This window comes from Acipenser ruthenus, chromosome 1, assembly GCF_902713425.1.
Source record: "Acipenser ruthenus chromosome 1, fAciRut3.2 maternal haplotype, whole genome shotgun sequence".
Taxonomy (NCBI): domain Eukaryota; kingdom Metazoa; phylum Chordata; class Actinopteri; order Acipenseriformes; family Acipenseridae; genus Acipenser; species Acipenser ruthenus.
In genome coordinates, this window is record NC_081189.1 from 106,752,869 (window position 1) to 106,765,756 (window position 12,888).

The 12,888-nt window shown below is 38.4% G+C and overlaps 1 protein-coding gene and 1 long non-coding RNA gene across 2 annotated transcripts in view; one reads left to right on the plus strand and one right to left on the minus strand.

Moving 5' to 3' along the window:
• The window catches only part of LOC117420857 (alpha-1,3-mannosyl-glycoprotein 4-beta-N-acetylglucosaminyltransferase B-like), a 59,431-nt gene extending 49,982 nt beyond the window's left edge, over window positions 1-9,449 (plus strand). Inside the window, exons 11-15 of the mRNA XM_059033522.1 lie at window positions 2,522-2,715; window positions 2,943-3,021; window positions 3,831-3,906; window positions 5,238-5,347; window positions 8,189-9,449. Of these exons, the coding sequence (XP_058889505.1) occupies window positions 2,522-2,715; window positions 2,943-3,021; window positions 3,831-3,906; window positions 5,238-5,347; window positions 8,189-8,206 (477 nt within the window). The 3' untranslated portion in view covers window positions 8,207-9,449. The remainder of the gene's footprint in view (window positions 1-2,521; window positions 2,716-2,942; window positions 3,022-3,830; window positions 3,907-5,237; window positions 5,348-8,188) is intronic.
• A 1,444-nt stretch (window positions 9,450-10,893) lies between these two features.
• LOC131739464 (uncharacterized) lies at window positions 10,894-12,877 on the minus strand. The gene is made up of 3 exons (XR_009330555.1): window positions 12,758-12,877; window positions 11,921-12,022; window positions 10,894-11,304 (listed from the first exon to the last, which is right to left on the minus strand). It is a non-coding gene; the product is annotated as an uncharacterized LOC131739464 (long non-coding RNA).
• Window positions 12,878-12,888: the final 11 nt, after the last annotated feature.

The window sequence follows — 12,888 nt, forward strand, 5'->3', positions numbered from 1 at the left end:
GGCCGGCACTGACGGTCGTTCGTTGCCCGTTTTTAAAACCAGACCCAGGACACAGAAATTGATTTTTTAAAGCGCGGAAGCACTATTTTTAATAAACACAACAAAAATAAAACAGAAAATAAACAACTAGCTCCTTTTTGGAGCACAAACTAGACAGGCAGGTCCCTAACACACTTGCAGGACGGCTAAGCTGTTTGCCTGCCAAACACAATAAACAAACAGAACACACAGGTTTTTCCACACTACTTTTCCATGTTCGCCTGCACGCACTCGCAAGCGGGTTCGTCACACAGCAGCCCTGAGCAGACTGGCTGCTTTCTTTTTTACCTGGTAGCTGGCCTCAATTTACAATAACAAGGCCAACTGCCAGAACAATTAACAAATGAAAATTAAACAATTAACAATAAAACAATTAAACTAAACAAATGTGCCTACGCACATGTTTTCTGCAGGGAGGATTTAACCCCCTCCCTGCTGTCTTACAATATATCCATCCCATATACGCTTCCCATCCACGCTGCAAAACAACATATAACATATATTGCTCTTCACCGTCACATTTAATAAAACAATAACAAAACAACACGGCTACGTCGTCATGTGTACAAATAATAATAATAATAATAATAATAATAATAATAATAATAATAATACAACAAAGCAAATACAAAATAATAAATCGCACAGGGCCGTAGCGGTACCCCGTTCTAAAAATAAACAAATAATCACTTACAGGGCTCCTCGCCCTGTTACAGTCCTATACAGATGCTCCAAATGAGCTGGAGAGGAAACCAGAAGTGTCATAGAAATTTGTTTTCAAGGCTTGTAAGTACACACTGCTTTTTGGGAAAAATAGGTATTTGGGTGTTCGCCTCAAAAATGCCTTGAGCACAACTGGCAACGCATGAGAAAAAGCGGACTGGGAAATGCTAGCAACAATTGCGACTGTTTAAAATGTGCTTTCAAAAATTCTTAACAAATTGATAATATTTGAGAACCTTCATTTGCACTATCTAGACCCCATTTTTGTGAATTTATGCAGGAGCGCCCCTAATTACATATTCATCTAAGGCTGAACCGCAAAGAAAAACTGCGGCTGCTAAGCATGCCCTAAGAAGTCACTAACAGCATGGCGCTTGTTTAGTACATTTCACCCTAGACTTCCGACTTGTTTGCAACTGGTTTGTGACTATTGAGACAGCCGCAACACTTTAGTACATCTACCCCTTCAGTTTAGCACTTGAGTACTAACTTCCAATGACAGTAAACTAACAGCATTTAAAAAGCCAAAAGGGTACATGTAGTACATGTGTTGTGAAGGCTGAAAACATAACTCTTTTGTCAAATGCTTTTGGTCAAACAAATATTAGTTATTAGCCTCTGGTGACAAATTAAATTAAAGTAACTGTCTGTTTAGACTGTACACCCTTCATGAAACAGGTCCATTTCTTGTGTTAAAATGTAACAGCTCTAACGCTTAGTACTGGTTGCCCGCTGTGCATTAGTACAGACTAGGTGGTTTCTTTTATTAACGGTTGGGTTAATAAAACTCATTTCTAGGTTACTGTTGAAAAAGGTATATCCGCTGATATATCATGATTTATTTAAGAAGGTTTTTGTAAACATTTACAGTATCAAGTTTTTGGGAGTTTTTTGTAACACGAGAATTAACGATTTTTAAAAACAGCAAAAGAGGTGTAATAAATAGTAAAGTTTATTTATTCATCAAAACAGACAAGGTCAAGAATTTAATAACTGATATGTTTCAAAAAAGGCAGTCTTTAGTTCTTAATTCACCTGTGCTACTACATAACATGACTAAAATAACCAGGATAAAATGTTAATAAAGAACTGACTCAGGTTACTGGAGTCTGGGTGGGATGCCAGGCTAGTCTGAATATCTATATCCTAGAATTCAGCTACAACCAGAAAATCACATATCACTGTGTAGGACATTCAGCTAACCATGCTCATTCTCTACCTCTGTGTTCTTGAAGAATTCAAAAGCCTCAGTCTGCTGTTAATGCATCACTCCACCACTATGAGTATGCCTGGACTGCATCTGAGGCATTCAGCTTTCAGCACCTGTATTTGTGTCTTTGGGTGACATTATTTAAACCGAAGCTTTATTAATCTGACTAAATATCTTTCAAACAAAAAACAACTTTAATTTTAGCAAAGGTCAAAAAGTAGGTTAGATCTCCATCAGAGGCTATACACCCCAGCCCATTTGTCATGGCTGGCTGTGCAGACAATAAAACAATAAAATGGTATTTTAAATATATGCCTGCATTAAAATATCTCACCCATGCAAAACATTTCTATCTTCAATAGACATCCTAAAAGCATACATCTCAGTGTACAGTACAGTTTTACTACTCACTGTTTACCTGCTGATCATACGTCATAGAATACCAGCTGTAATAGTGTTAGGATTAAACCATTTGCCAGAGACTTGTGCGATCTGTACAGTGTAAGTTCAGCACACCCTTAAACATTCTTTCCTCTTTTACAATCCCAGGATAATGATTTTGGTAAACAGATACTGCACAGGACCAACCAAAACCCATCTGCTGACATCACCATGAGTCTGACAGCCTATCAGCACTTCTCAATTGAGAAGGCCTACTATGGGCAGGGCTTCTTCTGGGCTCTCACACCTGTTTCCGGGGACCACATCACCATCTCCTTCCACCAGCCTGTAACAGTAAAAAGGTGAGCCGACAGACTGCATGGCCATGGGTTCCAATCCTCTGTGTGCAGTACATAAAGTCAAGCATTGAGGTCTCTGTGACAAAACAATTCATGCTATTCACATGTGATACTGCACCCTGGTGGTTTTGACAGTCTGTTTCTTGTTTTTCTCTATAATTCTTGGATACAATCAAGAGATCAAAATCCTACTCATTTGTTGTCAAACCCATCCCTTCTTCTCCTGACAGATACCTCTTTCGAAGTGGAAATATAGAACACCCAGGAGACAAATTTTTCAATACAAGTGTGGAAGTGCAGCCAGCGAATGTGAGTGGTGTTTTAAGTGTGTGGATCCTCTAACGCACTGATCGTGTCAGACTCCACATGGTGACCTTTATAATAGGTTCTTAGCCTCCTATAGACCTTCCAGAGTGCATATTATCTAAGGGTGTAGTAATAGGTCATTGTGTATCGATGAATCATGATACCTTTCTTTACAAGGTATATCGTATGGCAATAGGAGTATGTATCGGTTTTATCATGATACAAGGCCAATAGCAGAACATACAGTTGCTAATTGTAGTTCACCAAATCAAATGGTTCTTGAATGAAGAATGAGTGTTTTACAGTTGGTATGAATACATGCGCTTCCCTGTCCCATTGATATTTTGTCTTTTAACAACATGGTCTATCATTAAATGACCATTTGATCTTACAAGTAGCTCTACAGGACCATCACATGTATCGTGATACTGTACATATTGTATCAATACCTGAAAATCGTGATATGTATTGTATGGTGGTGGTAGTGTATCATTACAGCCCTAGTATTATCCAATAAACCATGGCTGTGCAACAGGTGACTGCTTGAGCTCTTTGAGCTTCACAGTATGGTTCTTTTGAGGTGCAATATTACATTTAACTGGTTTGAAAGGACTACAGTGACAATCCGCAGTCTTGTATGAAGCAGTCAGTACAGTCAAAATGCTTTTAGTTTTAGTAAACTAACTTTAGTTTTCCTGTTTTCATGGCTTCTCATAATCACATATGTTTGTGATTATGAGAACCCTCTGTGTATGTGTGTGCCCTGGATTTACTGATATCTGTAGCCATGACTATTTTTTAATCAATCACAGAAATTAGTGCTGGAGAAGATGAAGGAAGGATTATTGTCCACATATGAACAAACCAAAGATGGCTACATAAGAATAGGTATGCCTGTTTTTGTCTTTTCTGCTTCCCCCTGTTTCTAAACTGTAGGTTATGTAACTTGAGCAAATGTGTCTCCTTTGCTTAATCTGCAGTTATGAGTAAGGAATGATAGGACATTAGTAGGCAAAAACTGGCCTGTACCATTGCTGCGTGCAGTCTAAATTTTAGCACACTGAAGTTCATCAGTACCAATTTGGCCCTTACTGTTGCATACCCCCTGGCACCAGCAAAATAGTGATGTGGCATGTATATTGTAAGGATATTTTTAGTACACATTCTAGAGAGTATCGGGACATGTCTGTCTGTCAGCCTGTATGTCACATTCACCTTTTTTGCACACTGTACAAATGTTTTAGAGAACAGACCAAATGATTAATAAACACAAACAAAAACAGAAACATAAAGAGATCATACCGGAGATGATTGACATTACTTTCTGAGTTTCATTTCAGGCAAAGAGAACATTAATTTGTTTGTTGTGTGGCAAAGTGGTTAACAGTGTGCAGGTGCAGGTGATCAATTAACAGACAGACGATTATAATCCAGGTGCAATGTTGTTTAATAGTTTGTAATCCAACTGCCTGATGGCATAACAACAGTAAATAATAAACAATGTTAACAGGCAATACAGCGGCGTGTATTGCTCTGTTTAAGTCCACAGTTGAATCCCAAATAATAAACAGTCCCGTTCTTCACCCACACGTAACACAGACACAAACACAAACACAAGTCCACAGGGTGTGCTCGAGTGCTCGTAGTGAATATACTGTCCTTCATGAAACAAAGTGCAGTGATGTTGTCCGGGTTGGTGCTGGATCGTGTTAGCCATTTAAACAATAACAAATAGTATTTTTAGACAAAACAAACAAAACACTCTCAATACTTTTCACAATACTGGTCCTTCTGGGTCGTTCCTTAACCATAACTGAAGGAACAGATTACGTCGCTCCATCCCCTATTTGTACCGTCACGCATGACCCCTTGGTAAACGATTGCAGCTGCTCCTCCAGTCCGCAGCTGCCACATCGTTTCCCTTCTGGGTCCATGAGTTATTGCACCAAAGCTCCGCCCACTTTCTAGATGACCGACTTCCTTTTAACCCTAGGAATGAATTGTCAGGCCAACCAGTCCATGGTACTCTATTCCTGTTACTTAGCGCCCTCACAGGTCGGGAGGGAGATTTACCACCAAGAATCATTCTATTTCTGTCACAGTTGGCACTGGCCCGTTTTTTCTCAGCTTGTTTTGATGCTTTTCATCAGAACGTTGAAACGACTGTATATCTCCTGTGTGTAAACCTGTCTTTTACCAGGTGTTTGTTTCGCCAACAGGTGCCTTCGTGAATGGAGTGGCTGAAGGTGAGGTCCCCCCTGTACATAAAATCACAGCCATTCGCTTGTTCATCCACTCCAATTCCCCTGTCTGGGTGCTTCTGAGTGAGGTAACACCTGGTTACAATTATTATAAAACAAAATACTACTACTGCGACTGTACCACTTTAAGCAGTAATCACAAATATGTTGTAGTTTCTTAAGTAATATGTATCTAAATCCCTTTCACACTGGCATGCTCTACCTGGGTCGCAAACCTATGTGAGTCGGCCATGCAATTTGCCACTGCTTTTTGAAGAAGCAGGGTCAACTTATGTGACAGAAGCAAGTACACAACGCGCGTACACAATGCCGTGGAAGCAGCTTGTTACAGGTGCTTCCATCCAAGCTTCTCTTGGATTGAATTGTCGGCCCACATGTTGATTAGGCAAATGTTTCTTCCTCTCTGGCTCATGGTGTGTCTCAATCAATAGAAATATGGCTAAAGAGAATAAACAGAAATGTTCCTTGTGGAACTGAAACCTTCACACAGGCGTGGCTGTTTGTTACTGTGTCTGCTTACGAACAGCCATCATGCTTTTTGTCTCGCTCGACCCGGGTCAAAGCAAGCACATCCTGAGGTAGATCGCTGTCAACCCTACATTGTGGATACATGGTTTCACGCTACGCGGGATTGTGACCCGGGTAGCCAGAACCCGGGTAGGAGCGCCAGTGTGAAATGGGGCTTAAGTAACTCTTTACTTGTAAACGTGGTAAGGACATTCTTTGGTTTCCAATGCAGGGCTGGAGCCCATACAGAAATATCTCTGAAATGGCCCAGACAAGTGACAAAGAAATGTTCCCCAGACCAACTACTCACTTTTTTATTACGTAAATGTGGTGGTTGGGTGCTTGGAGATGTCAGTCTAGGTCAGAGTGAGAATATGTACCGTTGGTGTGGAAGAATTTAAGTATATGAACCGTTACTATGAATATAGACCGTTGTTAAGGTCTCTGGGTAGAGGCAGAACTGACGGTGTTCAGATCATATGTGATGTTTTATAAACATTAGGGGTTGGAGCTCTTAAACACATTTGAGCTAATCAGACATGCTCATGCTACAACTTGCTGCAGTAAGGTAAGTAAAATAGCATATGCAAGCTCTGTTAAAGCCCTGGAACTCAAATGTCATTGTCAAGACCTTATCTTGGTACTTATCTTATTTTCAAAATGTGCTCTGAGTCCCCTCTATCAGTGAACGGAGGTATTGCGTGTAAGTTCCCTTTCAGGTATGAAATGTTATTCCATTACTAACCTCTGTGTATTGTAGTAATTTTGCGTGTACTAAAGGTTTATTGTCTGAACAATTAAACCTTGCTTTCTCTGCCTCTGTCACTTCCTGGTTATAACAGCCTGGCCAGTGACGTCATCCTTGTCACAAATACCTGTTGAGATAGATGACATGGCATCATGAAAACTGAAATGGAGGCACTGGTGTCAATCAATGCAGTGTAAAAATGACCTCCCATCCTTACTTGACACGCCGGTCAGCCCCACGTGTCCCACTGGAGAGGAGCTACCAGTTCTAAAGAGGCACCTCTATGAACAGGTTGAGTGTGAACCCTGTTGGTTCCTACTCGGGTCATTATTTTGTTTGTGACAATTTGGTTCCTAATTCTGCAATGTTACCCAATAGGTCCCTCATTTGGCTAGTTAGGTAAAACAGGTCTACTAATATAAAAACAAAGAAAAGTAAGTAGTTTTTGGGTTAAAAATGTATTTTAACAACGGTGGAATTTAGCCATCAAAATAACCACATATGCAATATAAAACTCATTGTTTTCATTGCTGTTACAGTTTGTGAAACTGAACAGTATATTGCCAATTTATAGTTGTATCCATTCATGTGCAATAAAGTCCTTACAAAATGAAGTCAACTTTAATAACATATTTAAGTATCCTTAAATCGTTTTTAACATGATAACATATATATATATATATATATATATGTCAAGCAGCTTTAACAAACATACTCAGGTCAATCAGGCTACACAGAGGTATATCCCAATCGGTAATGGATAACATTTCTACTTCAGGGAACCACGGTTAATATATATAACGTGCTATTACAGTATTACTAGTTTAGAATTGAAAAAACACAATAAAATGTTCATCAGATAATTTTACTGGTCTAAAGTCTTGCCATTGGGTGTTTTATAGTTATAAAACATGCAACTGAAAAAGAGTTTGGTAGGCCGATATTCTAGTTGCTTACACACAGGGCTACTAGTAGGTAAACTGAACAGGATCTGTTAGAATTCTTCATCATCATGATCCACGTCCATGGAAACTGTTGCCTGGATGCTTCCTCTGATCGGCAACTACTCACAGTTACATGAATTGCCCAGGGATCCACAGTGAGTCAGTGGCTGAGCTGGCGATTGGCAAGAGTATACAGCTGCAGAACGAAGGCTTGCACAGCGTAGCTCTCGCAGGGAGCTCACATAGGGCAGTGCTGCGGGCGCAACTCGTAATTTACACATTGCTTCATTCACCCGCCACACCCCTACCACGTGACCATAAACAGGGCGTGGGAGGGGGAGAACACTGAACATAGTGATTATTACCCTGTGATCCACGCCTGATACCCCACGAACATTAGGTTTAGGGTTAGGTTATTGTTATGAAATAAACTTAGTTTTAGTACCTAAATTCATCACCCTTATCATGTGATCGGACTGTAGCATATAATGACATCTATTATGAGTTGCGCACGCCGCACTACCCTGTGTGACTGCCTGTGAGAGCTATGCTGTGTGAGTCTGCGTTCTGCAGCCATACCCCTCTCGCGACTGGACCTCTTGCCTTCATCGTCCTCCTTCGCTCATTTAAACAGGATTATTTTCTGATATTGATGTAAAGCTGATTGTTTTAATAAAGTGGAAATGTATATTTTTTTCCCTTCTCGGTAGATATTCATCAAGACATAATTGTGAGAACAGGACGTAGTGTAAGAAAACTACAGCTTCTGAACAGCCTTTGGCATAAAACCATTCAATGAAGATAAATAGCTGTTATAAGCAACGCTGCCATCTAGTGGTGAAGCACTAGAGAAGCATTTTGAGACTGTTTAGCACCACTCGAGTGGCTGAAGCTCAAGAGTGTATTACAAATGAAAACCTTGAAGGTGGAAATAAAGCTATCAATGTATAATCCAGTTTGTGAAAGAAGAAAACCAAGAAATGTAGCATTGTTATCCAGAAATGGTATAAACTACACTGAAAACTCTGGGCACTGTGTAAAATATACCATAGTACAGTAAGTATGCTGTATAATTGAAGCTGGGGTGGGATATCTATAAGAATTATTGCACAAACAGTATACATCTCCAAATGTTTTACACGTTTGCTTTTACACAATACCAATATATTTGTTCTGTTCTAACTTATTATACTCATTCTTAACACAGCAACTTTTCTACATCATCTTTTGAGTTCGTACTTCTCACTAGTTTGCCTTTTCCTGATTTTGTCTTGCTTATTATTCAGATGTCATTTTAATGTATTTTATTTGTGTTTATATTCTGTCTACTACCATTCTGAGGGGATTTTTAAGCTCTGGCACTAAACAGCCATCCTCATTCTGTTCAAATCATGTAACAATAAGACCTTTCAACTCTACCAGCCCCACCTATAGTCAGAAAGCAGAGGGCTGAGGAGATCCTCTGGCATTTTTCTAGTATGTAATGCACCTGGCAAAGCTATGTGCCTGTCAGAAACTTCCAAGCAAAGCCTGATGTAATATTAAAAATCAAGAAAAAGATACAGATAATTTTTTTCTTATCTTATGAAGATATTAGGAAGTATTACTGAAATGAAAAAAACAAACAAACAGGTGTGTTACATTGAAATAATGTGTAATTAATGTTGATCTGTACAAACCAGACGCTCACAGTAGTTTTCAAATTCAGAATACTAACAAGAATGTGCAATAAGGATACATACTATGTGATATATGTTTTTAGGGGGTATACAATATTGTTATTAAGAGTATAACATTTGTAAATTGTGGGTCAGAATGTTAAAAACAAAAATCAATCTTATTTTTATTTATTTGTGTGGTTGTGGGGCAAAAATACAATTCACAATAATGTTTTGGTTTTTTTTATCGCTACATTTGAAAAAAATATATCGCATTTTTTGTGTGTAAAAAAATAAATACATCTATCAAGAAATCAAATGTTTCCTGGTTGCATGGTTTACAATATAGAAACACAACAAAAAATGATAACATTAGATTCCATCGACTTTCTCAACGTCCTCATTGACTGCTGACTAACGTTTGGCAAATGTTATACTTTCTCACATCTGCCAACTTTTGAAATACAAAATTGAGAGATTTTTTTTTTTTTTGGGGGGGGGGGGGTATTTTATTATGAATGCATTGTTTCCAAAGTAAACAACAGCCATGTTTTCAACTATAATATAGAAATAGAAGGCAACAGATGTTAACCAGAGAACCCATGTCAAAGCAGGATTTAGTGCTGTATTTCTCCTCTTAACTTCACCTTTACAACAGTCAGTACAATCTTTGTATGCCCTGTATTGCAATAACATACAGATGCAGCAACGACCCTGTGACTTCCTGCCCTGTCATCATGATGACAGCAATGTCTCCTCCCCTCGGGATCTGTGCACCCAGCACCTCCCTCGTTCAACAGGGTATCGCTGCGGACTGCAGGCTCACTCAGCATACCTCAGGCATCATACCACTGCGTGTGCAGCTTCTAATTACGTCATAATAAAGCCGAGCTCTATGGTAGCAAATAACTCCACGGATAATTTCAATGAATATTGTACACACACACACACACCTTTAACTATATCATTCTCATTCATCCCATATATATATATATTTGTAGGCTAATTTCAAAACAACATCCATAATGTTATATAAACCATTTTTTCTTTCATTCTTTTCTGTGGAGGGGGGGATGCCAATGGTACTCCAAAGTTAAGGGTAAATACTATTTTTAAGTTATTACAATAGTACCAAGAAGCTACTTGCCTTTTAGGCTTTAACATGCAATCATTAAAGCTACAAGTACACAGACAGAACAAGACCTGTACTGTTGGTCTTTCTAGATTGAACTGCCTGCATACATGATTCTTCCAGGTTTATTTTTTATCATTGACAGTAATATTATTTATCAAATGGAGAATAGGAATAATAAACATTTCTATGTAGATGGTGTACACAGAGATGGATGGATACGTGCACAACACTGATCTCCAAGCGCCACAGCTGCAATCCTTACAGATAGCTTTATATGTTCAACTCCTGAAGGCTTAGAACAATGTTAAATTAGTTCTGTAAAGAAAGTGGTAGACCCCAGGTATAGATCGGTGTAGAAAAAGCTCATCAAATCATTATACACTACATTTATCTTACAATGATCCTCTGAAGAATAGGATCAAGAGGACTTTTCTATCAATGTACCAGACCACGGGCTCCCCACAAGCATATCTTGCCATTTATTGCTTTGAGGAATTTGTCACAGCAAGCTACTTGATTATTTAACACTATTGATGAGTTTGTTGATAAGGATTAGAAAGTCTGCCTGTTGAGCACAAATCTGTAGCAGTCTAAAAAATGCTACAAACAAAAAAGGAAATAATTGAATTAAAAGTGGAAAACTTTATTTAAATCACAGTATATACATATTTTTAAAAAAATATATCACATATTATTATTTATTTCTTAGCAGACGCCCTTATCCAGGGCGACTTACAATTGTTACAAGATATCACATTATTTTTACATACAATTACTCATTTATACAGTTGGGTTTTTACTGGAGCAATCTAGGTAAAGTACCTTGCTCAAGGGTACAGCAGCAGTGTCCCCCACCTGGGATTGAACCCACAACCCTCCGGTCAAGAGTCCAGAGCCCTAACCACTACTCCACACTGCTGCATATCCTGGTGCCAAGTCCTTGTAGCTGGTCCCACAGTGTCCGCACTCAGTTAACAAACTCAGACCGGTGCTCCTGAATGTATTCTTGAGTAAACATATTCTAGTTTAACACCTGTTCAAAATAGAAGAATGCTTAATGAGTACTTTAATATAGTTCTAATTATTGCAAGGTACTTCAATAAACACTAATAAGCAGCAGAGTTACTTAGCAGCTTTTACAATCCCCTGAATGTTAATTTATCGACCACACCATAAGGCACATACATTTTTAGGATTAGCTCAGCTATATCTATAATTGCATTAGCACAGATATGAAATCATATCATAGGCTTGTCTGTTTTTCATCTCTTGTCTCAAACGAAGAACAAGGTCCATCAAGGAGCCTTTATAGTCAACACCACATTCCTTGCATAGGATTCTGACAGTCTCCATCCAATATTGAAGAGGGTATTGCATTTTAACTGTCAATGTAAAACAAACAATTACCATTCTAATTAGACCGAGTGAATATACAACTATAAATAAAGTGTGATAAAGCATTTGAAGCAAACTGGAAACAACTATTTACAATTGTCAAAACTTCAGACTGCTTTAACAACAAAGTCTACTTAACATATCAGTCAGGAAGATATGACGTGTTGAAAGGTTTCTGCTGGACTACTATCTGTTAGAATTGTACATATGGGATAACTGAGTTTTTGAGAGTATGAATGGGAGAAATAGTATACCTTTTTTCAGCAATTCATCTGCGAGTCTCTTGTATGTCTACCGATCCAGGGGGCCCAATGGTAAAAGCTTGGATGAACTGACGTATGGGTTCTTTCTATTACCTTTAATTAAAGAGATGTCAAAAAGCAGTTCATTTTCATGGTTTTAATACATTAAGTTATATTACCTGGCAATTATCTTTCACAAACAGCATTTGGTATAGCATGTGCAATGTTTAACAGCAAATTACTGTATTTAAATAAAACAGGTCCATACTGGTGCAGAGTCCAAAACAAAACTAAGATTCATTCCTTATGATTTTAAAGTTGTCAAAACATGGTGGAACATTGAAAAAGTCACAGAACACTATGATAACATCTTTAAATTAATCATCAAAAGTGAAGAAAATAACTTATTTTCACCTAAAGCGTTTGGCTATGTTTTTAATAAGCCATTGCTAGAAACAGTTGTCTCAATAACTGTTTTTTACAGATATTTGATCTGCAAACCTTTGGTTATGAGCAAGCTAATTTTGTATTGCTACAAATGTCCTGAAAAGCAACCAGTTTCTTACAGTTTGACGTTATGCGCTCTGACATGAAAACAGATCAAATTGAAATAATATTTAAAGTCCTACAGAAATCCACAGGATATGCATTGCAACAGCTGAATAGAAAGGTCACAAAAGTGACAAAGTAGCATACATTATGATTTAAGAAAGAACTTTAAAAAGTAAGGCTTACTAGAAACAAAGCCAGGGAAAATCATCTCACAAACTCTTCAACATTTCCTAAATTTGTTTGTAAACTGTAAGGTATCAATCACAACTATTATATGCAAACAGGTAAACTACTTACCGTCAATATGCAAGCAAGAGATTACCCTCATCACGTGATCGAGCTGCAACGATGACGTGATTAGAAGCTGCGCACGCAGGGGTTTGATGCGTGACGTTGCTGGATGAGCCTGCAGTCCGCTGCTATACCCA